This window comes from Rhinopithecus bieti, unplaced genomic scaffold (assembly GCF_001698545.2).
Source record: "Rhinopithecus bieti isolate Rb0 unplaced genomic scaffold, ASM169854v2 scaffold_2349, whole genome shotgun sequence".
Lineage (NCBI taxonomy): Eukaryota > Metazoa > Chordata > Mammalia > Primates > Cercopithecidae > Rhinopithecus > Rhinopithecus bieti.
The window spans coordinates 1033978-1056136 of record NW_016804051.1 but is presented as its reverse complement, the minus strand read 5'-3'; the positions used below and the strand labels follow the sequence as shown (position 1 = coordinate 1056136).

Genomic DNA, 22159 nt, shown 5'->3' with positions numbered 1-22159 from the left:
ATGAATATATATATATATATACACATTTTGTTTTGTTTTGTTTTTTTTGAGACAGAGTCTCACTCTGTCACCCAGGCTGGCATGCAGTAGCAAGATCTCGGCTCACTGCAACCTCTGCCTCCTGGGTTCAAGTGATTCACCTGCCTCAGCCTCCCAAGTAGCTGGAATTACAGGCATGCACCACCACACCCAGCTAATTTTTTTGTATTTTTAGTAGAGATGGGGTTTCACCACATTGGCCAGGCTGGCCTCAAACTCCTGACCTCAGGTGATCCACCCGCCTCAGCCTCTCAAAGTGCTGGGATTACAGGTGTGAGACACCACATCTGGCCTCAGTATACATTATTTCATTTAGTCTTCACTAGTGCCTCTGAAGTTGATATACTTAAGTTGCAAATAGAAATATACTAAGGAATGTAATTGGACATTCACAAGTCAAGTTCTAATATGGCATTGGAATCTCAATGATGAAGGATTCCAATGCCTGTATTAGAACTCTGCCTAATAATGACTTTCATTGGTTAGCTCTGACCTTCTGTGTATCTGGACCCCCAAACTTCCTATCATATATTAATATTCAAATGCCAGTCAAGGACCAACAGAAGCTAACAAAAGTGTCTGGACCAGCATACAGGAAGAGGAGTAAGTGACAAAAGAAGAACTCAGGTGAATTTCATAGAATAGTAGCATTAAATGGCAGATTGAAAGAAGTGTAAAAAAGAGTTATGCATGTAAGAAGACAATTTTGTAGCTTAGGAAATTGAAACAGTAACAAAACTACTGATAGAAATGGGGAAGTGGAAAAGGAAAGTTTATTTGGAGGAGATGCTAGTATTAGTTTTTGACTTAGTATATTAGATAAAGCAGAGTATACCCAAATAGATACTTTCTGTAGAATATTTTAAAAGCAAGGAACCCAGAGAAGTAGATGGAGATGATGCATACTTTGGGAATCATTAGGATGAAGGAGAGGATACGCAGAAGAGAGATGGGGGAGCAAAGAAAAGCAGAGATTTAGGGTAGCAAATTAAGCTGTACCCCCAAGTAGAGAGTACAGGATGTAAAGGAGGAAAATGTATCTATTTAGTTGGACCCAAACTGCTTGTACACTCTAAGTACAGTAGTCTCCCTTATCCATGATTTTGCTTTCTGTGGTTTCACCCTTGGTCAACTATGGTTGAAAAATATTAAGTAGAAAATTCTAGAAATAAACAATTTATCAGTTTTAAATTGCACACTGTTCTGAGTAGCACGATGAAATCTTGTCCCATTCTCAGAGAGGAAAACAGATATGTGCATCAACCAATGACGTTGGCCCATTTAATATCAGGCAACAGGATCAACAAGATGGGTAATACCCCTTCCCAGGGGTGATACTGGGAAGCAGGGATATGGAGTCTCAAGTGTTCCCGTTCCCTTACACTGATGATTGTGCATTTGTTTAGCCCCTGGTAATCTGGTTCTTCCCACGTCTTTACTAATACTCTTAGAACAACCTTTTCATTGCTTCTTTTTTGCCCTTCCACCCGCACCTGCATTTATGACAAAAACTTATCTTTTCTGCACTCCTTTTCTTTAGCTTTTTTTTTTTTTGTCATAATAATAATAAATTACAGCGTCTGGAAAAAAACTTAAAGACCCCTCAATGCCTTGACAATTGTTTAATTTAAACAATTCTAGAAGTCAAATTATTTAGGCAGGGAAGATTTGCTCTCTTCTAATTACATCTGGCACGTAGGTAGGCATAATGCCTAAGCGTAAGTCAAGCTTCACAACAGTTACTATTAGAGGCCAACTTGGAAATAGAGAACTGGAACAAATGACAGCTTAACTCAGTGCTTCAGAGATGATAACTGTAGCTCCCTAAAGTATCAGTTGCAAATGTAAAAGAGAAACTGCTCATGCCCTGTAAGTACAGTAGACCCCCTTCACAGTGATTTTGCTTTCTGATGTTTCAGTTACCTTTGGTCAACTGTGGTTCTAAAATATTAAACAGAAAATTCCAGAAATAAACAATTCATATGTTTTAATTGCATGCTGTTTTGAGTAGCATGATGAAATCTTGCCCTTCCTGCTTCACACCCAGGAAGTGAATCATTCCTTTGTTTGGTGTGTCCACACTGTATAGGTTACCCATTAGTCACTTAGTAGCCATTTCAGTTATCAGATTAAAAAAACATAATATGTATAGGGTTTGGTACTATCGAGGTTTCAGGCATTCACTTGGAGGCTTGGAATATATCCCCTGTGGAAACAGGAGACTACTATATATATAAATATAAAATTGAGATTTTGAATTTCTTTTATATCATCCTGTTCCTGGGAATGGAACCTGCCACTAAGTTTAACAAAACATGTTTGCTTGTCTCTTTGCTTCTTAAATCAGGTGAATGCTTCCAGAGTTTTTCATTATTTCCCAGAAATGTATCGTATAATGTTTGTATAATTTGTAACAATTGCAATAACTTACTGATGTGTTTTCATTTTTCAGGATGACATAGTGCTGGATTTTGGTTTTATAGATGGGTCCATATTTCTGTTGTTGATCACAAACTGCATTTCTCCTTTTATCGGCATGAGCAGCATCAGCGATTACAAAGTAAGAGAGAGAGGGGGGAAATTAGAGAGATTGAGATTGATTTTATCTGACTTTAGTAATTGGAATTTTATTGTTTCATACACACGGGGTTGTACTTTGGTTAATGTGTTTACACATACATTAAAATCTAATATCATTATAGATTATAGTAAACACATGATTTCAAAGAAGTCAGAAAGTTTACCATTTAGCACAATAAAATTGCCTCAGCTGTAAGGGAAACCATGCTAAATAAACTTCAGAGATGAAGATGTGGTACTGTTTGATCCATGCAGTTATTTCACAGTTCCAAAGGGAATTTAGATTTTTAACTATGGCATGAAATGTCAGCCATACAATGTTTCCAATTATTTAACTATGCTTTAATAAACTGGGCTTTAAAATATATAGTGTAGTCATCTTCATTAATCTGTACCAATGGGTAAATGAACTTTAAAATAGCTGAGACTTTCATGTTGAACCAATAACTACACATTTCCATTGAGGATGCTAGACACTTAGGAGAATGCTTTTTGTCACACAGACACTATAACATACTATTTCTAAAATTTATTAAACTTTTTTTTTACATAACCACAAAATCTTTTCAAACTAAGATCCCGTCCTCTATCCCTTCTATTTCTTTCTCAGAAAAAAGTTCAATCCCAGTTATGGATTTCAGGCCTTTGGCCTTCAGCATACTGGTGTGGACAGGCACTGGTGGACATTCCATTATACTTCTTGATTCTCCTTTCAATACATTTAATTTACTACTTCATCTTTCTGGGATTCCAGCTTTCATGGGAACGCACGTTTGTTTTGGTAAGTCATCACTTTTTCCCCAGGCCAATTATAATAGTAGAATCAAAATGAAAATTCATTTTCATGAATGGTTTCTCATTAGCAAAAGGCATGTAATATGCAAGAAAATAAGAAAATTGCCTTAGGCAGCTTTATGACCTGATTCTCTCTCCTTCTCTTTCCATCTATGACTTGCCATTTCTAATCTTGCCATTGATCCTTATTCTTTGCAGGTGGTATGCATAATTGGTTGTACAGCTTCTCTTATATTCCTCACATACGTGCTTTCATTCATCTTTCACAAGTGGAGAAAAAATAATGGTTTTGGTCTTTTGACTTTTTTATTGTAAGTATATATACATGCATGCACATTTATATTAAATTTTCTTAAAGTTTTTTAAAATGCAAATTCAAGTATAAATACTTTGCTTAGAAGAGAATGGTTTTTTGTTTGTTTTTCTTTTGTACTTTCATTATTGTTGTACCATGTTTATGGGTTCAGAATGTTTTGTTCATTTTATTTCCTTTATTTTCCATTTGTTCTTTGAGGCTTCTCTTTCAGAACTCTGTTTCTTTGGAAATAAGTAAAATATTTGTAGAAACCATGGCATGTCACAGCTGAAAGACTAGATCATTTGGGACGGTTTCTTCATTTTACAGAGTGGGAAAAACTGAAAAGAATCAAACTTAAACCCAGGCCGCTCAACTCAGTGAGGTTTTTCTCTTAAATAATTCTCTTTACTTAAAAACAAACAACAACATGATAGGTGGCTATATAGACTAATAAAATAAATAAGAAACTTTTCTTAATAATTTACTTATTACTTCAGGCATACGCTACTGCATCTCCTTCCCTATCACTAGCTGATATCTTGAGCAGTTGCTTATAGCTTTCTGACCATTTCAAACATTCCAATTTGTTAAATACAATTCACTTAAAGAACTAAAAAAAATCTGAAAGATTGGTCAATCCAAATCATAACTTTCTTAAGCAGTATAAAACTCTCTCCCCAGGCTCATCTTAGGCATGCCCTTAGTTTGGGGATCAGCGGTGAGAAAACAAGGTCTACACTTTGACTCTGTTTTTTTATTTTCTTCTGGATTTTCCTTTCTCTTTCTGTGGACAGGGTGGAGGGATTAGGGTAAAGGGACCAAAGTTTAACTTCACTGGAGCTGTTATAGTTACATTAGTTGACCTTTGTGAGTAGTATCTAAAAGTTGGATTTAGTATAAACAGGAATATCACAAATACAACCAGTTGTAGAATTCAGTATGCCAGCAGAAATCCTAAAGGCTATTAAATTGCTTCTAAGCTTCCAAATCTCATCCCTGTGACAGCTAATCACATAATTCGTTGGGCCAGTTTTATTAATGGCTGTTCTGCAATGGTCAAATGTCATAACCAAGGGTAATGTCTTCTGAACCATCGGTATTAGTCATTGATCTTTACTTTTCTTCTCTTCTAATTCCATTATAAAGGTAGGCTTGTCAGTTTCACTTTTAATTTAATCCAATTTTGCTTTTATATTTTGAGACTATTTTGTTTGGTGCATTGAAGTCTGGAATGCTTATACACCAACCCTATTTATTCTTACGGTTTTTGGTCATAAAGTCAAATACGTCTCATATTAATATAGGTACACGAGATTTCTTTTGTTCAGTATTTGCTTGATAAATCTTTTCTGCCATGTGTGTTTACTTTTAACTTTCATTGTTCTTATGCTTCAATGCCTGTCTCTCGTAAAAGAAATATAGTTGGATTTTATTTGTTTTTTTAATTCAGTCTGACAACCTGCTTTTAATTTAGTGAGTTTATTGTGATTTTTGATATTCTTGAAGTTACACTATTTTACTTTTGCTTTGTGTATGTGATTTCTCTTCTTTCTTCCCTTTTTTGTTTGATTTTGTTTTTATTCCATATTTTTCTTTTTTCTGGTTTGAAAGTCATAATCTATATTTTATTACTTTGTATTAATTTGCTAGGGCTGCCAAAATAAAGTACTACAGACTGGGAGGCTTCAGGAACAGAATTATTTTCTTACAATTCTAGAGGTTAGAACTCCAAGGTCAAGCTATTGGCAAGGTCGATGTCTTCTGAGGCCTCTCCCATTGGCTTATAGAGGGCCATCTTCCTCCAGTGTCTTCTCATGGTCTTCCCTTCAGATGTGTCTCTGTCCTAATCTCCCCTTCCTACAAAGACAATGGCCATGTTGGGTTAGGGACTCCTGCAATGGCATCCTTTAAACTTAATTACCCATTGAGAGACTATTTCTAAATATAGTCATGTTCGGAGCTACTGGGGGTTAAAATTTAAACATATATATTTTGGGGAGGCAAAACTCAGCCCATAACACCCCTGAAAATTTTTTTACATGCTAAATTTAACAAAGCCTAAAGTTAATAAATATCCTAATTACTTCCAACACCGTATTTTGGGGATTTTATTATTAATAATTTCTTACCCTACTTACATGCTGTTGTCTAGTGTTTTGGTTTTCTTTTTTTAATCCCTCAAATAAGCACTTTTATTAACATTTTAAGAACTTAAAAAAGATTTGTGTACATTTTAAATCAATCCATTTGTTCACTATTCATAATAGGATTTTAGTCTTTTTTTCCTCCCTTTTGAGATCAATCATTTTTTTTTGTTTCCCAAAATGCATCATTTATACATTCTTTTAAGCAGGTCAGTTAGCCATAAACTCTCGTAGTTTAAAAAAAACTTTTTTCACCCTCATTCTTAAAACATAATTTAGCTGCTTATGCATTTCTAGGTTGACAATCCTTTTCTCTTACCACTTTGAAAATTCACTCTCTGATTGCTTACATATTAACTGTTCAGATGTCTGCTATCAGTCAGTTGCTATCCTTCACAGGGGCTCTCTCACTGACTACCCTTTGACTTTAGCTTTCATTACAATGTTTCTAGGTGTGATTTTCTATTTATCTTTATTTTAATATAAATTCTGCTGCCTGGAATTCATTTCTGTCTTCAGTTTAGGAAAATTCTCAGCCAATACCACTTCAAATATTGCCTCTCTGACTTTAAGTCTCTACTGAGATAATATTAGCTTTTCATACTATTCTCTACATCTGTTAGCACTTCATTCAAATTTTCCATGTGCTTGTCCTTGCTGCCTTCTGGGGAAAGCTTCAGAAGTTTCTTCCAATTCACTTGTTTTAAATTCATCTGCATCTAAATTATCTTTACTCATTGACTACTTAAAATTTCCATTTTATTTTCCAAAACTCTTTTTGGTTCTATTTAAAATATGCTTAGTTATTTCTCATAACCTTTTGTTACTTGCTATTATTTTATATTTCATATTTGATTTATTTCAACATTTCATTGAAAACAATATTTCTACTTGTTGAAAATTCTAGTCTCAAAAGTCGTCTAGTGCTTATTGCCTTGTATGTTTGATAATTTTTTTTGTCGGGGAGAGGAGCTCATTCTTGGTTGACCTTAAAGTGTGGAACTCCCAAGACTCTATATTAGAGATGTTTCATCCCCAAAAAATTTTCAATTATTTTTGTGAGAAGTGCAGTATAGAATCCATCTAAGATTGTCTAAGCCAACTTAGAGTTTCATGCTTCAATATGGGATTTACAAGGAGCTCCCATCAAGAGGGTTCATTTGAATCTCTTAAAGTTCTTTGCAGGGAATGACTTTAAAGAGAACCCAAATCATATCTTCCTAACCCATGGTCTGATATGAGAACTTGTCCTCAGCCCAAGCAGATTTTGTGTTTACTTAATGGCCCAAGTTGGGTTTCAGACTTTGTTTTTGTCCTTAAAGAATTTCCTCACTTTTTTTCCCCCTGAAATTAGCAGTGTATTTAAGGGACAGTTGTTTCAATTTCTCAAAATTTAATTGTACAGTATGGGTAAGACCCTTTAGGGTATCTGTTATGCCATATCTCTACATACAGATGTCTACAACTAACTTTGAGACTGCAGTTTTATAAAGCAGTGAATGTAGAATACAGTTTGTAGCAGATGGAAGAATAAATATAGAATGCAGAAGCAGAAACAGGAAGTGTTTAATTACTCCTTACAAGGCCTTGTTGTTGCTATCATTGCTTGCCAGAAGGAATGGTTAATGGAAGACTTCTTTTCTTTTTTTTTTTTTGGTGAGTAAAACAATATAGATGGGGTAATTAGTATAGTAAGATGACAAAAAGGAATAGAATAAAGATAAAAGAAGCAAGATGGTCAAAGATACACTCTTCACTTGCATTGTTAGATTTAGAAAATCTAACTTAATTTTTCCTTTTTTTTTTTGAGATGGAGTATCACTCTGTTACCCAGGCTGGAGTGCAATGGGGCGATCTCGGCTCACTGCAACCTCCACCTCCCGGGTTCAAGCGATTCTCCTGCCTCACCTTTCTGAGTAGCTGGGACTACAGGCATGTGCCACCACGCCGAGCTAATATTTTTATTTTTAGTAGAGATGGAGTTTCACCATCTTGGCCAAGCTGGTCTTGAACTCCTGACCTCAGGTGATCCGCCTGCCTTGGCCTTCCTAAGTGTTAGAATTACAGGAGTGAGCCACCACACCCGGCCAGAAAATCTAACTTAATTTTTACACAATACTGAAGATATATTGCTATGTATTTTGTTAGAGCAATACCTTTAATAATTACAAATACTATGACCTTTACATCTTTGAGGAGATTCTGAAATATACACAATGTTTATAAAATAAGCTGATGAAACCCTGAACTTATTTCAGTTTATATTGTTTATTCCTTCAGAAATATGGAAGAAACACTGTTTATATGCCTTTTTGATATGTATCATATTTGTATATCCACTTGTTCATATCATTATTTCACTGCTTTGCAGTGCTACCTTTGTTATCAATCAAGACTATTTCTGGCCTTTCTGGTTTCTTCTGTTAATCTGTTTTTCTATTTATACATCAATACCATGCTGTCTTAATTATGCTAGCTTTATTTGAGAGAGCAAACCTTCCCACCTTGTTCTTTTTTAAGTATCTCAGCTATTTTTGATTCTTTGCATTTTCATGCACTTTTTAGAATCTGCTTGTCAAATTCCACAAGAAGTGATATTAATTGGGATTGCATTGAATCTATAAATTACTTTGAGGGAGAAATGATATCTTTACATAGTGAATCTTCCAGCTCACAAACATTGTCTGCTTCTCCATTTTAGGCTTTTAAAAACGCCTGTTTTGTATATATAAGTTCACGGTAACCAACACATTATATATTGACTTGATGTATGGAGAGTTGACTGATACAGTATCTCCTTAGGAAAGTAAAGTGATTAAGAATTTTGGCTCTAGAGTCAGATAGCCCCAGGTTTTAATCGGTAATGGTCTGGCACTTAATAGCTATAAGAAATTGAACACATTATTTCAGTTCTTTTGAGGTTCAGTTATTTAAACATCAGAATATATGTATAATAACAGTAGTACTTTTAGTGTTTTAGGATTGAGATTTTAAAAGAGCATAAACTATTATAGTGCTGGTAAACTGCTCATTAAAATATTTGATAAATAGTAAATGTTCATGAGGAATTATTATCCTCTTCTGTATTAGTCTGTTTTCACACTGCTGATAAACATATACCCAAGACCAGGCAATTTACAAAGAGGCTTAATGGAGAACTCACAGTTCCACGTGGCTGCAGAAGCCTCACAACCATGGCAGAAGGCAAGGAGGAGCAAGTCCATCTTACATGGATGGCAGTAGGCAAAGAGAGAGCTTGTGCAGGGCAACTCCTGTTTTGAAAACCATCAGATCTTGTTGGTCCCATCCACTATCATGAGAACAGCACAGGAAAGACCTGCCCTCATAACTCAGTCATCTCCCACTGGGTCCCTCTCATAACACATGGGAATTACGGGAGCTACAAGATGAGATTTGGGTGGGGACACAGAGTCAAACCATGTCATCTTCCTTTTCTTCCTCCAAGTTTATTCCTGTAACTACAGCAACTATTTAACAAAATGTTTTGAATAAGCTGGGCTCTTAATATGCTTATTTTTTGATTATTTGGTGAATAAAAACAGAAAAATAGAAATCCTCCTTATTCTTTGTTCTTCCCAATATTTATTCATGCATTCGTATTGATTGTATCTTCCTATGTGCCAGATACTTTGCTTGGGATATAACCATGAACAAAGCAAATTTTCTGCAATCAGAGTACTTACATTCAATGGAATATAAAAGAGAATGATTCCTGTTCAAATAAAAATATATTTGACCCCTGAACAATGTCGGAGTAAGAGGCACCAAACCCCCTGCCCCATGCAATTGAAAATTCATGTGTTACTTTTGACTCTCTAAAACTTATAGCCTATTGTTGACTGAAATCTTACTGATAACATAGTTGCTTAACATGTATTTTGTATATTTATTATATACTGTATTCTCACTATAAAGTAAGCTAGAGAAAAGAAAATGTTATCAAGAAAGTCATAAGAAATATATATTTACTATTCGTTAAGTACAGATGGATTATCATTCTTGGTCTTCATTCTTGTTGTCTTCATTTTAAGCAGGCCAAGGAGGAAGAGAAGGTAGAGCAGGAGTTGGACTTGCTGTCTTAGGGGTGTCAGTGAAGGAGGTGGAAGAGGTTGAAAGGGAGGTGGGAGAGACAGATGGACACATTTGGTGTAACTTTACAGAAATGTATTATAATTTCTGTCTTTTTGCTTTTTTATTTCTCCAAAAATATCTCCATATAGCTCCATTCCTTTTTCCACTGTTTGCTTTAGCTTCAGTGCCTGTATCATAGAAGATTTCATGTCAGAAAATAAGTCAAAATGAGCCTTGAATAATCAGAATCCTTCGTTCAGATTGTCTAATTTTCGGATTGTCAGTTCTTTTTCTGGCACTGCTTCTTCTACATCTTCTTTCTCATCATCTGGCAATGGAAACCCTCCTTTCCATCAAATTGTCTTCTGTTAATTTCTCTGGTGTGGTGTCTATTAGTTATTGAATTTCTCCAAGATCCAGATCTTGAAACCCTTCACTCTCCACCCTATTTGCCCTATTTACAATCTCTTTTTTATTTCCTTGATTAGTTCTATTGTAAATCCTGTGAAGTCATGCACAACATCTGGACACAATTTTCTTCAGCAGCAATTTATTGTTTCAGGCTTGATGGCTTTCACAGCTCTTTCTATAACAATGGCGTCCTCAGTGGTGGAATCCTTCCAGACTTTCATGATGTTCTCTCTATTGGGGTTCTCTTCTACAGTTTTGACAATCCTTTCCATACAGTACTGTGTGTAATGAGCCTTAAAAGTTTTTTTTTCTTTTTTTTCTTTTTTTTTTATTATACTTTAAGTTCTAGGGTACATGTGCATAACGTGCAGGTTTGTTACATATGTATACTTGTGCCATGTTGGTGTGCTGCACCCATCAACTCGTTTAAAAATTCTTATGACCCCTCATCTAGAGGTTGGATTAGAGATGCTGTGTTTGGGAGCAAGCAGACCACTTTGTTGCCGTCATTGTTGAACTCATGTTGTTCTGGGTTACCAAGGGTGCTGACCAATAGCAAAATAACTTTAAAAGGCAGTTCCTTACTAGCAAGGTACTTGGTGACTTTTGGGACAAAGCATCGATGGAACCAATCCAGAAAAAGGGTTCTCATTGTCCAGACCTTCTTGTATAACCAAAAGACTGGCAGTTGGTGTTTATCTTTTCCCTTCAAGGCTTGAGTGTTAGCAGCTGTATAGATAATGGTGGTACTGATCATCAACCCAACTGCATTTGCACAAATAGCCTATCCTTTTCTATCTTAAATCCTGGTGCTTGATTCTCTTTTCTAATAATCACTGTCCTTTGTGGCATTTTTTCCCCCCGAGAAAAGGGCACTTCCATCTGTATTAAAAACGCATTCAGGCAAATATACTTACTCTTCAATGATTTTATTAATAGCAACTGGGAGCTTGTCTGCTGCCTCTCGATTGGCAGAAGCTGCTTTCTCTGTTATCTTGACATTTTTTAAGTTAAACCTCTTTCTAAAATTATCAAAGCATCCTTTGAGGGCATTACATACTCCAGCTTTAAATCTTTAACCTTTACTTTAAGTTGTCATATAATGACTTCACTTTTTCTCAAATTGTATTAAAGCCTATAGGTATAAAAGTTGGATCATCAATAGGAGATAAAAGGTATTTCAAAAAAAGTGCAAGGTTTTTGTGCCTGCTGGTGTGGCTACAGTGGCAGATGCATAAACATCCTTTTCTTATTTTTACAATGGTCCTTACACTGGATTTATTTATTTTGAAATGGCAGGCAGCTGCAACTGCAGACCCCAATCTGTGGTACATATCAAGCAATTCATCTTTTTTCTTGTAATGTCATGACTTTTCTCTGTTTCTTGGGAGAACTTCCAGAATCACTAGTGGCAATTCCAACTTGGACAGGTCCTATGATATTATTCAAAGTTTATGGTATTGCACTAAACACAGTGAAAGATCTGCAAGAACCATGAGAGGCCACTTTTTAGTGTGATATACCATTTGCTTGAGAGTAAGGAGATGATTAGACTCACACAGCATTTTAAGGGAATATTCACAACACTTGAGCTCATCACAGTAGCAACAGGAGGTGACTACAAAATTATTACAGTAGTACAGCGTGTTCTACAGTTAATTTTATGCAGTCACGATTTAATTCTGCATCTTTATGTTTATATTTTTCTTGATTGCTAATGGCAACATGTGTGGTATGTAAGAGTTTCTCTGTGTGGTATGTAAGAGTTTCTCTGTGTGTTTTGATACAGTTTAACTTTTAATAATAGATTTGTTTATAGGTTACAGTAGTAAATGACAAAATAGACTAATATCTACATATATTTTATGTATTCATGATATACTTAACTTTTCTTTTTTTTTTTTTTTTTTTTTGAGACGGAGTCTCGCTCTGTCGCCCAGGCTGGAGTGCAGTGGCCAGATCTCAGCTCACTGCAAGCTCCGCCCCCCGGGTTCACGCCATTCTCCTGCCTCAGCCTCCCGAGTAGCTGGGACTACAGGCGCCCGCCATCTCGCCCGGCTAGTTTTTTGTATTTTTTAGTAGAGACGGGGTTTCACCGTATTAGCCAGGATGGTCTCGATCTCCTGACCTCGTGATCCACCCGTCTCGGCCTCCCAAAGTGCTGGGATTACAGGCTTGAGCCACCGCGCCCGGCTTAACTTTTCTTTAATTTTTTTCAATATATCTAGACTATGTGGTTCATCTGTGAGGTTTTTAAATTGTCACAGATCTTCTCCCAAATTTCTAACATATTTATTGAAAAAAATCCACCTATAATAAATTAATGTTGTTCAAAGCCAACTGTATATACTCTTCGGAATGTCGTATGAATTTTGAATGGCAGAAGAACTGGAGCCAGGGAGCCATTTTTGGAAACTACTAACAGTCTGAGTGGGGATAGGGCTGCCCTTTAAAGTGACATCCATATAATTTACCTCTAAGAGTGTTTTAAACTGTTCAATATTCCTACCTTGGATATCAAGACTGATAATTCCTACATTTCTCTGACTGCTTAGATATGACAATAAACACCAACCTCAAAGTTTATTTTGCATTTTAAGTTCCCAAGTCAAATCATCAGTTAATTCTTCACTGTATCCCTGTACTGAAAACGTATTAAGATTTATTATAATAGACAAAATAAATAATCTTATATCACCATCTTTTATTGTTGTTGTTTATCTCTACTGGATAGTGCAAAATCTTCATGACATTTATGTCAGAACTTATTGTAATCCTGTGTTTTAGTTGCTGTGAAAGTTTGATACTTCCTAAAGAGGATATCCTAAGAATATTTCTATCTGTAAGGTGAAAGTTGAAAATGGCAGTATCTCCCAGGAAAACAGGTTATTCATAGGAAATATCTTAAGATATCAAATACAACAGAGAAAATTATAATACCTCTGGATTTTTTTTTCTAGATCTTAATATGTGTAACCACAATTCTGGTATCAACTCAATATGAAAACCTCAACTTAATTTTGTGCATGATTTTCATACCTTCCTTCACTTTGCTGGGATATGTCATATTATTGATCCAGGTAAACAGTGATACCTACTGTGTCTCTGGTCTTGACCTTGTAGCCCATTAATAAAATCCTTACCCATTGTTGGAACAGGTGCATTTATAAAATTTTGAAGTTATTCAATGCTTATAAATTCTAAAAATAAGATTTTAAAGCTGTATAAAATTGAAAGCTGTCAAATTTGCTGAGATCACTACTCATACTAGCAGGAAGAAGGTCAATCCATGCAGAAATGCAGCAGGAAGTCCAACCATGGTTTATGAATTCCAGAGGGGATTCTGAGACAAGACTAAAACTTTTTCCATTGCTATAAAACATGCTCTCTGTGGTGAATCCATCTTGCCAGGGGATAGAAGTTTTTCATTTCAATGTTGATCAATGTCTAAAATCTTGTTGGGCTTATTGATTGCATACTGCTTAGTGTCAATAAATTGCTTTTGGAGTATATGACTTGCAAGTGAGGGAAAGAAAACATGATTCTATTAACCACTTCTGACAGAAACTAAAGACCACTGAGAATTTTGGGGAACTGTGGACAAATCTTGCCTACTTCATAGTTCTTTTTTTTTTTTTTTTTTTGTTGTTGTTGTTGAGACAGAGTCTCACTCTGTTGCCCAGGCTGGAGTGCAGTGGCCGGATCTCAGCTCACTGCAAGCTCCGCCTCCCGGGCTTATGCCATTCTCCTGCCTCAGCCTCCCAAGTAGCTGGGACTACAGGTGCCCGCCACCTTGCCTGGCTGGTTTTTTGTATTTTTTTAGTAGAGACGGGGTTTCACTGTGTTAGCCAGGATGGTCTCGATCTCCTGACCTCGTGATCTGCCCGTTTCGGCCTCCCAAAGTGCTGGGATTACAGGCTTGAGCCACTGCGCCCGGCCTACTTCATAGTACTGTACTTTGTCACTCCCACTAAAAAGAAAGTTGGAAATCCCTGTTACATACAATTGGAAAATAAACAGTGTTGGAGGTTCTAACTAAAGAAAGATGTCAGGTCATCAATAGACTTTAGCATCAGAAAACAACTCTTCTTATCTCAATTCGTGGAATACCTACTGTTGTCCCATAGAAAGTCAAGTACAATTACAATGTGGTTGTACTTAATGTGTAAGTTTTATATTTATAGAGAAACTTGCATTTAACTCTTGGTGTGTTTTTTTCAGCTCGACTTTATGTATATGACAAACTTGGACAGTCTGGACAGTAGAATAAATGAAGTCAATAAAACCATTCTTTTAACAACCTTAATAGTAAGAAACATTTTCTGCCTAAATATATATATGTTGCATAAGATTCATAGCCCTGTGAAATCTTATTCAAGGTATGCCAAATTTAAATGTCTTTAAATACCCACTCTTCCTATATTTTCCATTCCAATATAATGGCAGTAAAAACTAAAGATATTTTTAAAATAGAGTCACAGATAATATAATACATACTAGAACATTTAAAGGCTTGGTTGCTATTATTGTGATAGACATTGTTGATATGCATCCAAAGACAATTTGAGGCAGTATGTAAGAAATGCAGCGTATGGTGTATGGCTCAAAATCAAGTAAATATGTATTAATAACAACTAATTTGAATAATGAGGAGGAAAGGAGAGAAATTAAATGAAATTTTATAGTGGGGAAAGATAGTGAAACAAAATATAAATGTTATTTCTGTCTATTATGGTAAATGAGATAGAAGGAGGAAACATATTCTTGTTTGCACACCTCTTGTTTCCTCTTTAATAATAGAACAGCAGTTTATCAAGGAAGAAACCTCTAAATTTGTTTTGATTCATAAACTTTTATACATTTTTACCTGGGTCTTTGTATAATGAATGTATATCTTTCCTGTTTTGTAAATACCTGCAGAGATGTCCCATATATAGTCATTTTAATTGACCATTGAATTTTAAAGGCATACAATTGTCCAACTGGGGAATATGTTCATTTAAGTATGCAACTCTGACACAGCAAACAAACCCTGGAACCTTCAAGACTTAATAGGGTTTTATTTTTCAAATAAATTCGATTGTGTATTTGGCTGCCCACCTCCATTTGGTGGCTATGCTTTTTGAAACCCCTCAATCTTCAGGGTTGCCTCTGCAGTGGAAGAAAAGGTTAGAACATTAGACAAGATGGGACTCCAAAAACCTCATGGGAAAATGTAACTAAAAGTTGAAAATAAAAATATATAAATTTTGGCGAGGCGCGGTGGCTCACGCCTGTAATCCCAGCAATTTGGGAAGCCGAGACGGGTGGATCACCTGAGGCCAGGAGTTTAAGACCAGCCTGGGCAACATGGTGAAACCCCATCTCTACTAAAAATACAAAAATTAGATGGGTGTGGTGGCATATGCCTGTAATTCCAGCTACTCGGGAGGCTGAGGCAGGAGAATCGCTTGAGCCCAGGAGGTGGAGGTTGCAGTGAGCTGAGATTGTGCCATTGCACTCCAGCCTGGGCAACAGAGAAAGACTCTGTCTCAAATACATACATATATATACACACATACATATATATACACACACACATATACATACATATATATATAAATACATACACATATATATGTATATATGTAATTTTTTCAACATAAACTCCATCAAAGTCAGGACACTTTTGTAAGCAGTGATACCAATCATTTAGTCCATTCCTACAGAATTGAGGATCCTAGGAATTTAACCTTGTCATTGAAGTATTTTTTACATTACTAACTGAACAAAAATGGTGCCATTTACATATATTTTAAGATTAGGAAACAAAAAGAATTCAGAAGGAGCCAAATCAGAACTGTAGGTGGATACCCCTCAATAATTTCCCAAAGGAACTCTCACAGAATTGCCCTTGTTTGATGAGAAATGAGCAGGAACATTGCCATGATGGAGAAGGACCTCCTAGTAAAGATTTCCTGGATGTTTGTCTAACTTTCTCAAAACACTCTCATAATAAGCAGATGTTATCATTCTTTGTCCCTCCAGAAAATCAACAAACAAAATGCCCTAAGCATCCAAAAAACTGTTGCCATGACCTTTGCTCTTGACTAATTCACTTTTGCTTTAACTGGACTCACTTCCACCTTTTGGTAGCCATTGTTTTGATTGTGATTTGTCTTCAGAATCATACTGGTAAAGCCGTGTTTTATTTCCTGTAAACAATTATTTAAAAAAAAAATGCTTCAGAGTATCGATCCTATGTGTTTAAAATCTCCATTGAATGCTCTGCTGTTGTCTGCTGCTAACCTGGGCACAACAGTTTAGGCCCGCAATAAGTAGAAAGTTTGATTAACTTTAATTTTTCAGTCAGAATTATGTGACTTGAATCAGTTGAGATGTCTATGATGTTGACTATTGTTTCTGCTGTTGATTGTCAGTCCTCTTCAATTAGGAGATGAACGAGATGAATTTTTTCCTCTCAAATTGATGTGGATGGTCTGCTGCTATAGGATTTATTTTCAATATTGTCTTGGTCTTTCTTAAAACCACTTAACCATTTGTAAGTTGTGAATTTCTTTGGGCCATTGCCCTCATAAAGTTCTTTACATCATCGATGATTTGACCATTCTTCCTTCCAAGCTTCTCCATACATTTGATGTTTGTTCTTGCTTCAGTTTTAGCAGAATTCATGTTCTGATAAGGGCTCTTTTCAAATGAATGTACCTCTTTTCAAATGAATGTACCCTTCTTAGTACCTCAAACCAGATCCTGTTCAAACATGTTATAAGAAGTTAGGATAAGTTTATTTTGTTGCCCCCCAAGTTTGAAATCCACACATAGATTTTTCATCATATGCATTTTTCATGATATTTTGAAGTCCCCTCGTTTTAAGAGCCAGGCCTAGAAGTGGCGTTCATCACATCCCACCATATTTTACTTCATGGCTACTTACCTATTTGCTTTTAGTCAGTGACCTGACTAAAATAACTGCAGTTATTTTTTACATATAAGTTTTTTCAGCTTTTCAAATTGTAGTAAAAAAAGTAACGTAAAATTTACCATCCTTATGATTTTTAAACGTATAGTTCAGTTTTTTAAGCATATTCACATTGTTGTGAAAAGAATCTCCAGAATTTTTAATCTTGTAAATCTGAAACTCTATAGCCATTAAACAATTTCCCTTTTCCCTTTGCCCAAACTAGTAATCACCCTTCTACTTTCTGTTTCTATGAATTTTACTACTTTATATATCTTATATACATGAAATTATAAAGTATCTGTCTTTTTTGTGACTAGCTTATTTCACTCTGCATAACGTTCTCAAGGTTTATCCATGTTGAGATGTATGACAAGATTTCACTCCTTTTTAAGATTGAATAATATTGAATTGTATATATATACTATAATTTTAAAAATCTATTCATCTGTCAATGAACATTTGCATTGCTTCTACCTCTTGGCTATTGTGAAAAGCCAAGCTATGAACGTGGGTGTGTAAATCTCTCTTCAAGATGCTACTTTCAATTCTTTTGGATATATACCCAGAAGTGGGAGTGCTGAATTATATGATAGTTCTAGTTGTATTTTTTGAGGAATCTCCATACTGTTTTCCATAGCAATTGCCCCATTTTGCAGCCTCACCAACAGTGTACGAGATTTCCAATTTCTCCACATCCTTGCCAACACTTTTTTTTATATAGTAGCCATCCTAATGGATGTGAGGTGGTATACCATTGTGGTTTTCATATGCGTTTCATTGACTTTTAAAGTCAGCCATTTATATATCTTCTTTGGAGAAATATTTATTCCAGTTATTTGCTTTTTTAAAATTAAAAAAAAAATTTTTTTATTTTTTGGAGTCTTGCTCTGTCACCAGGCTGGAGTGCAGTGGCATGATCTTGGCTCTCTGCAACATCCACTTCCTGGGTTCAAGTGATTCTCCTGCCTCAGCCTCCCGAGTTGCTGGGACTATGGGTGCACGCCACCACAGCCAACTAATTGTTGTGTTTTTAGTAGAGAGGGGTTTCACCATGTTGGCGAGGATGGTCTCAATCTCCTGACCTCGTGATTCACCCGCCTCAGCCTCCCAAAGTGCTGGGATTGCAGACATGAGCCACTGTGCCCGGCCATTATTTGCCCATTTTTAAATTGGGTTATTTGAATTTTTTGTTGTTGTTGAGTTGTAGGAGTTTTAAAAATGTATTCTGAATATTAGCTCCTTATCAGATATATGATTTGAAAATGTTTTCTTGTATTCTGTAGGTTATCTTTTCACCATGTGAGTTGTGTCCTTTGATGCACAGAAGATTTTAGTTTGATGCAAACACATTTGCCTATTTTTAGTTTTGTTGTTTGTGTTTTTAGTGTCGTATTGAATAAATCACTGTCTAGTCAAATTTTATGAAGTTTTTTTTCTGCAAGTTTGATTTGTATATAATAAAAGGCCCCCACTTCATTCTTTTACATATTAGCATTAGTTTTCTTAGCACTATTTGTTGAAGAGACTGTCTTTTTCCTATTGAGTGGTCTTGGCACCCTTGTTGAAGATTATTTGAGCATATATGGGAGGGTTTATTTCTGGGCTCTCTATTCTATTCCATTGGTCTATTTTAAAATAAAAGTTGTATAGCTGATTTATTTCTTTATTTTCTTGTCTCCCTTTTCAATGTAATGATGGCCACATTAAGTCAATTTGGAACAACTTGGGGGTGATTTTATTTTGAAAAATTATTTTACTGGATATACAATTTTTGGATAAATTTTTTTCTTTCAGCTCTTTGAATACATCATTACACTTTCTCCTGGCCTCCATTGTTTCTGAAGAGAATAAATTGTATTGTTACTTCTCTTTGAGTGATGAGTCCTCTCCCCCTTCCTGTTTTCTCTGCCTTTGATTTTCAGCAATCTGACTGTTTTGTCTAGATATGGAACTTGTTGTAATTATCCTACCTATGATGTGTTAAGCTCCTTGAACGTGTATATAAATATTTTTTAAAACAAATTTTGGAAGCTTTGGGGCCATCATTTCTTAAAATGTTTTCTGTTCTTTCTCCCCTATATTTTGGAACTCCCATTACATATATTTGGTATGCGTGATAATCTTTGAGGCTCTGTTTATTTATAGTTCATTGTTTTTCTGTCTGTTCTTCAGATCAATTATATGATAGAAAGACTGTATTTGAGTCATATTTTACTTTAATTTTTGAAATATGACTTTATTTAGTTCAGTGAATGTACAGTAGCTTTTGTACATCTTTGATAACACTCAAAACACTTTCTATTAACTGATTTTTTTTTTTCTGAGTGGGGTTACCCTTTTCTGTTTCATAATTTTGCTGTTTCTTACAGTTCTTAAATGTTTAATCCTCTGGATATATTTTATCTTTTGTTTTTAGATATAGACTAACCTTCGTTTTTTAAGTTTTTCCAAAAAAGGTCATTTAGTTATCTCAATGCCATTTATGAATACTCCATTTTATGTCTTCTACCGTGAAATGGCATCTTTATCAGCATTAAATTTGCTTGTATTTATGGACTGATTGTGTTGATATCCTCTCCATTGATCCATTTGTTTACATCAGTGTCAGGAATACATTGTTTTAATTATAGTAGGTTTATATATTTTGCTCAATTCAAAATGATACGTATGTCCTATCATCATTAGGATTAATTTTTCAAAACTTTTCTATTTTCCTACTCAATTTTATTTATGAAAATCAGAATGCAGTCAAGTGCCAGAAGCTGGTATGTGGACTTTTATGGACATTATTGTTAATGTTTATTTTGCTAGAACAGTATTTGTGAGTTGAAAATATTTATGTTTAAAGGTTTATCTGCATTTAAGGTTTATTTTGTATACTTTAATATTTTATTTGGTATTTTTACTTTATTTCCGTTTTGTGTATATTCAGTTACATTTATTTATTTGCCATAAAATTTTTTTTCTCAGTGCACATTCTAGCTAGGTTTCTATACAAAAATATAAAATTCTTGTACAATTATCTTCTCTCAGTTTACCTTACTGAATTTTCTTATTTCCAATTTTTTTTCAGATGCTTATCTTGTCTTTTCTTGTGAAACAACCATGTTATCATGAAATAATTATCTTTTTATTTTGAAAATATATACTGCATTATATATTCTTGCTTTATGATATTGGCTTGAATATCTAAAAATCATCCACTAATACTGTTGCAAGAAGGCATCCTTACATTGTTTCTGATTTTACTGAGAATTTTCTTAGTGCTTAACCATTAGCATCATAGTAACTTTTAAAAATATAAACTATTTATCTCACTAAATCCCTCAATTCCTGGGTTACTGAGAGCTTTTGTCTTTTGTTTGTTTCTAGTATTTATCAAGAATGAATCTAGAATCTTCTCAAAGCCTATGAGCCTCTGTTAAGAATGATCAATTTATTTTAAATAAAACTTGCATTAAAATTAATAAATTTTATTTTATATTCTGTAATGTTTAAGAAATCTCCACCTCCCTAAGGTCAAGAAGATATTATTTTATATTATTTTCTAAAATATTTGTATTTCCCTTTCACATTTATGTCTTCAATCATCTAAAATTCATTTTTTTTTTCCTATGGGCTTGTTTTATTTCTATCTTTAAGGATGTCCAGTTGTCCCAGCAGTTGAGACAACTGTTTATTGAAAAATCTTTACCTTTCCCATTGATAGAGCTACTTCTGTTCATATATCAGATGCCTATATATATAGAGTCTGTTTCTGGGATAGCTATTCCATTTTGTTTGCTTTTGTCAAGTTCATAGGTACACTACCAGTCTGGTACCACGTTAAACCACGTTCTAGGCTTGAGGTTTTGTTTTGACCATCCAGTGATGTGAGTTTGGACTCCAAGCCTGTGTAAAAGCTGGCTTGTATTTCCACCTTCACTTTCTCTTTTCATGATGAGCACTCAAGGCAATGATGTTAGCAATGTCCTGAGGGTTCTTTTCACCCCTCACTAGAAGTATAACCCTTTGAGGTCCATCCTTTATTAGAGAAAGAGTGACCTATCTACTCCTTGCTTGGGGAAGACTCTGTGCTTCAACAGTTTCTTCTGTCTTCTGCCCCTGGACATGGCATGAAAATGGAAATTTGAGTATTTCAAGGATAAAGAATAACTCTAGGACAAGATAACTTTGGGGCTAACCCTGTCTCCTGTATTCACTTAGATTTGGCTTAAAAAGTCCATATTATTTTATTAGCTCTTCTATATTTTTTTAAAGTTTTAAAAAAATTAATGTGGAATTTTTAATTCCTTCTCAGTGGGAGAGTGAGTTTGAATAAACCTTTCTTCCACATGAGAAGTATTTTACAAGTTGTTTGTCAAATTTATAAGAAAATAATCAAATCTTCTGTGACAAAAAAATGGACAAATATTGACCCCCCTCCTGAGTATGATGGCATCATGATGCCAATTCTTAATTATTTTTGCTTTCCTTTTCAGCATAGTCTAGAGTGGTGTTTCCTTTTTCGTCATAAGATGTCTGGAAAGAAGTATGGAAATGAAATACATGAATAAAGACCCAGTTTTGCAGGCGGTTGGGAAAATATTTAATTGAAACCTGAATGTCATGCTTAAACGGCATGTTTAGTCTTTTTAATTTGTAATTTCATTTATTTATTTTATTTGTTTGTTTTTTAATTTTTGAAAATTAGAGACAGGGTTTCAGGTTGGGAGAATACTAATTGAGATCCAAATGTAATTTAAATATTTAATATTTTAAATTTATAATTTTATTTGTTTTATTTTGAAAGTAGAAACAGGATCTTGCTATATTGCTCAGATTGGTCTGAAACCCCTG

General features: G+C 34.9%; 1 protein-coding gene across 1 annotated transcript in view; it reads left to right on the top strand.

The window, feature by feature from the left end:
* Window positions 1-22159, top strand: part of ABCA10 (ATP binding cassette subfamily A member 10) — a 93658-nt gene that overhangs the window by 62570 nt on the left and 8929 nt on the right. The window contains 8 exon segments of the mRNA XM_017863365.1: window positions 2492-2599; window positions 3230-3400; window positions 3613-3697; window positions 3700-3725; window positions 13320-13439; window positions 14581-14667; window positions 17236-17247; window positions 21812-21888. Coding sequence (XP_017718854.1) covers window positions 2492-2599; window positions 3230-3400; window positions 3613-3697; window positions 3700-3725; window positions 13320-13439; window positions 14581-14667; window positions 17236-17247; window positions 21812-21888 — 686 coding nt within the window.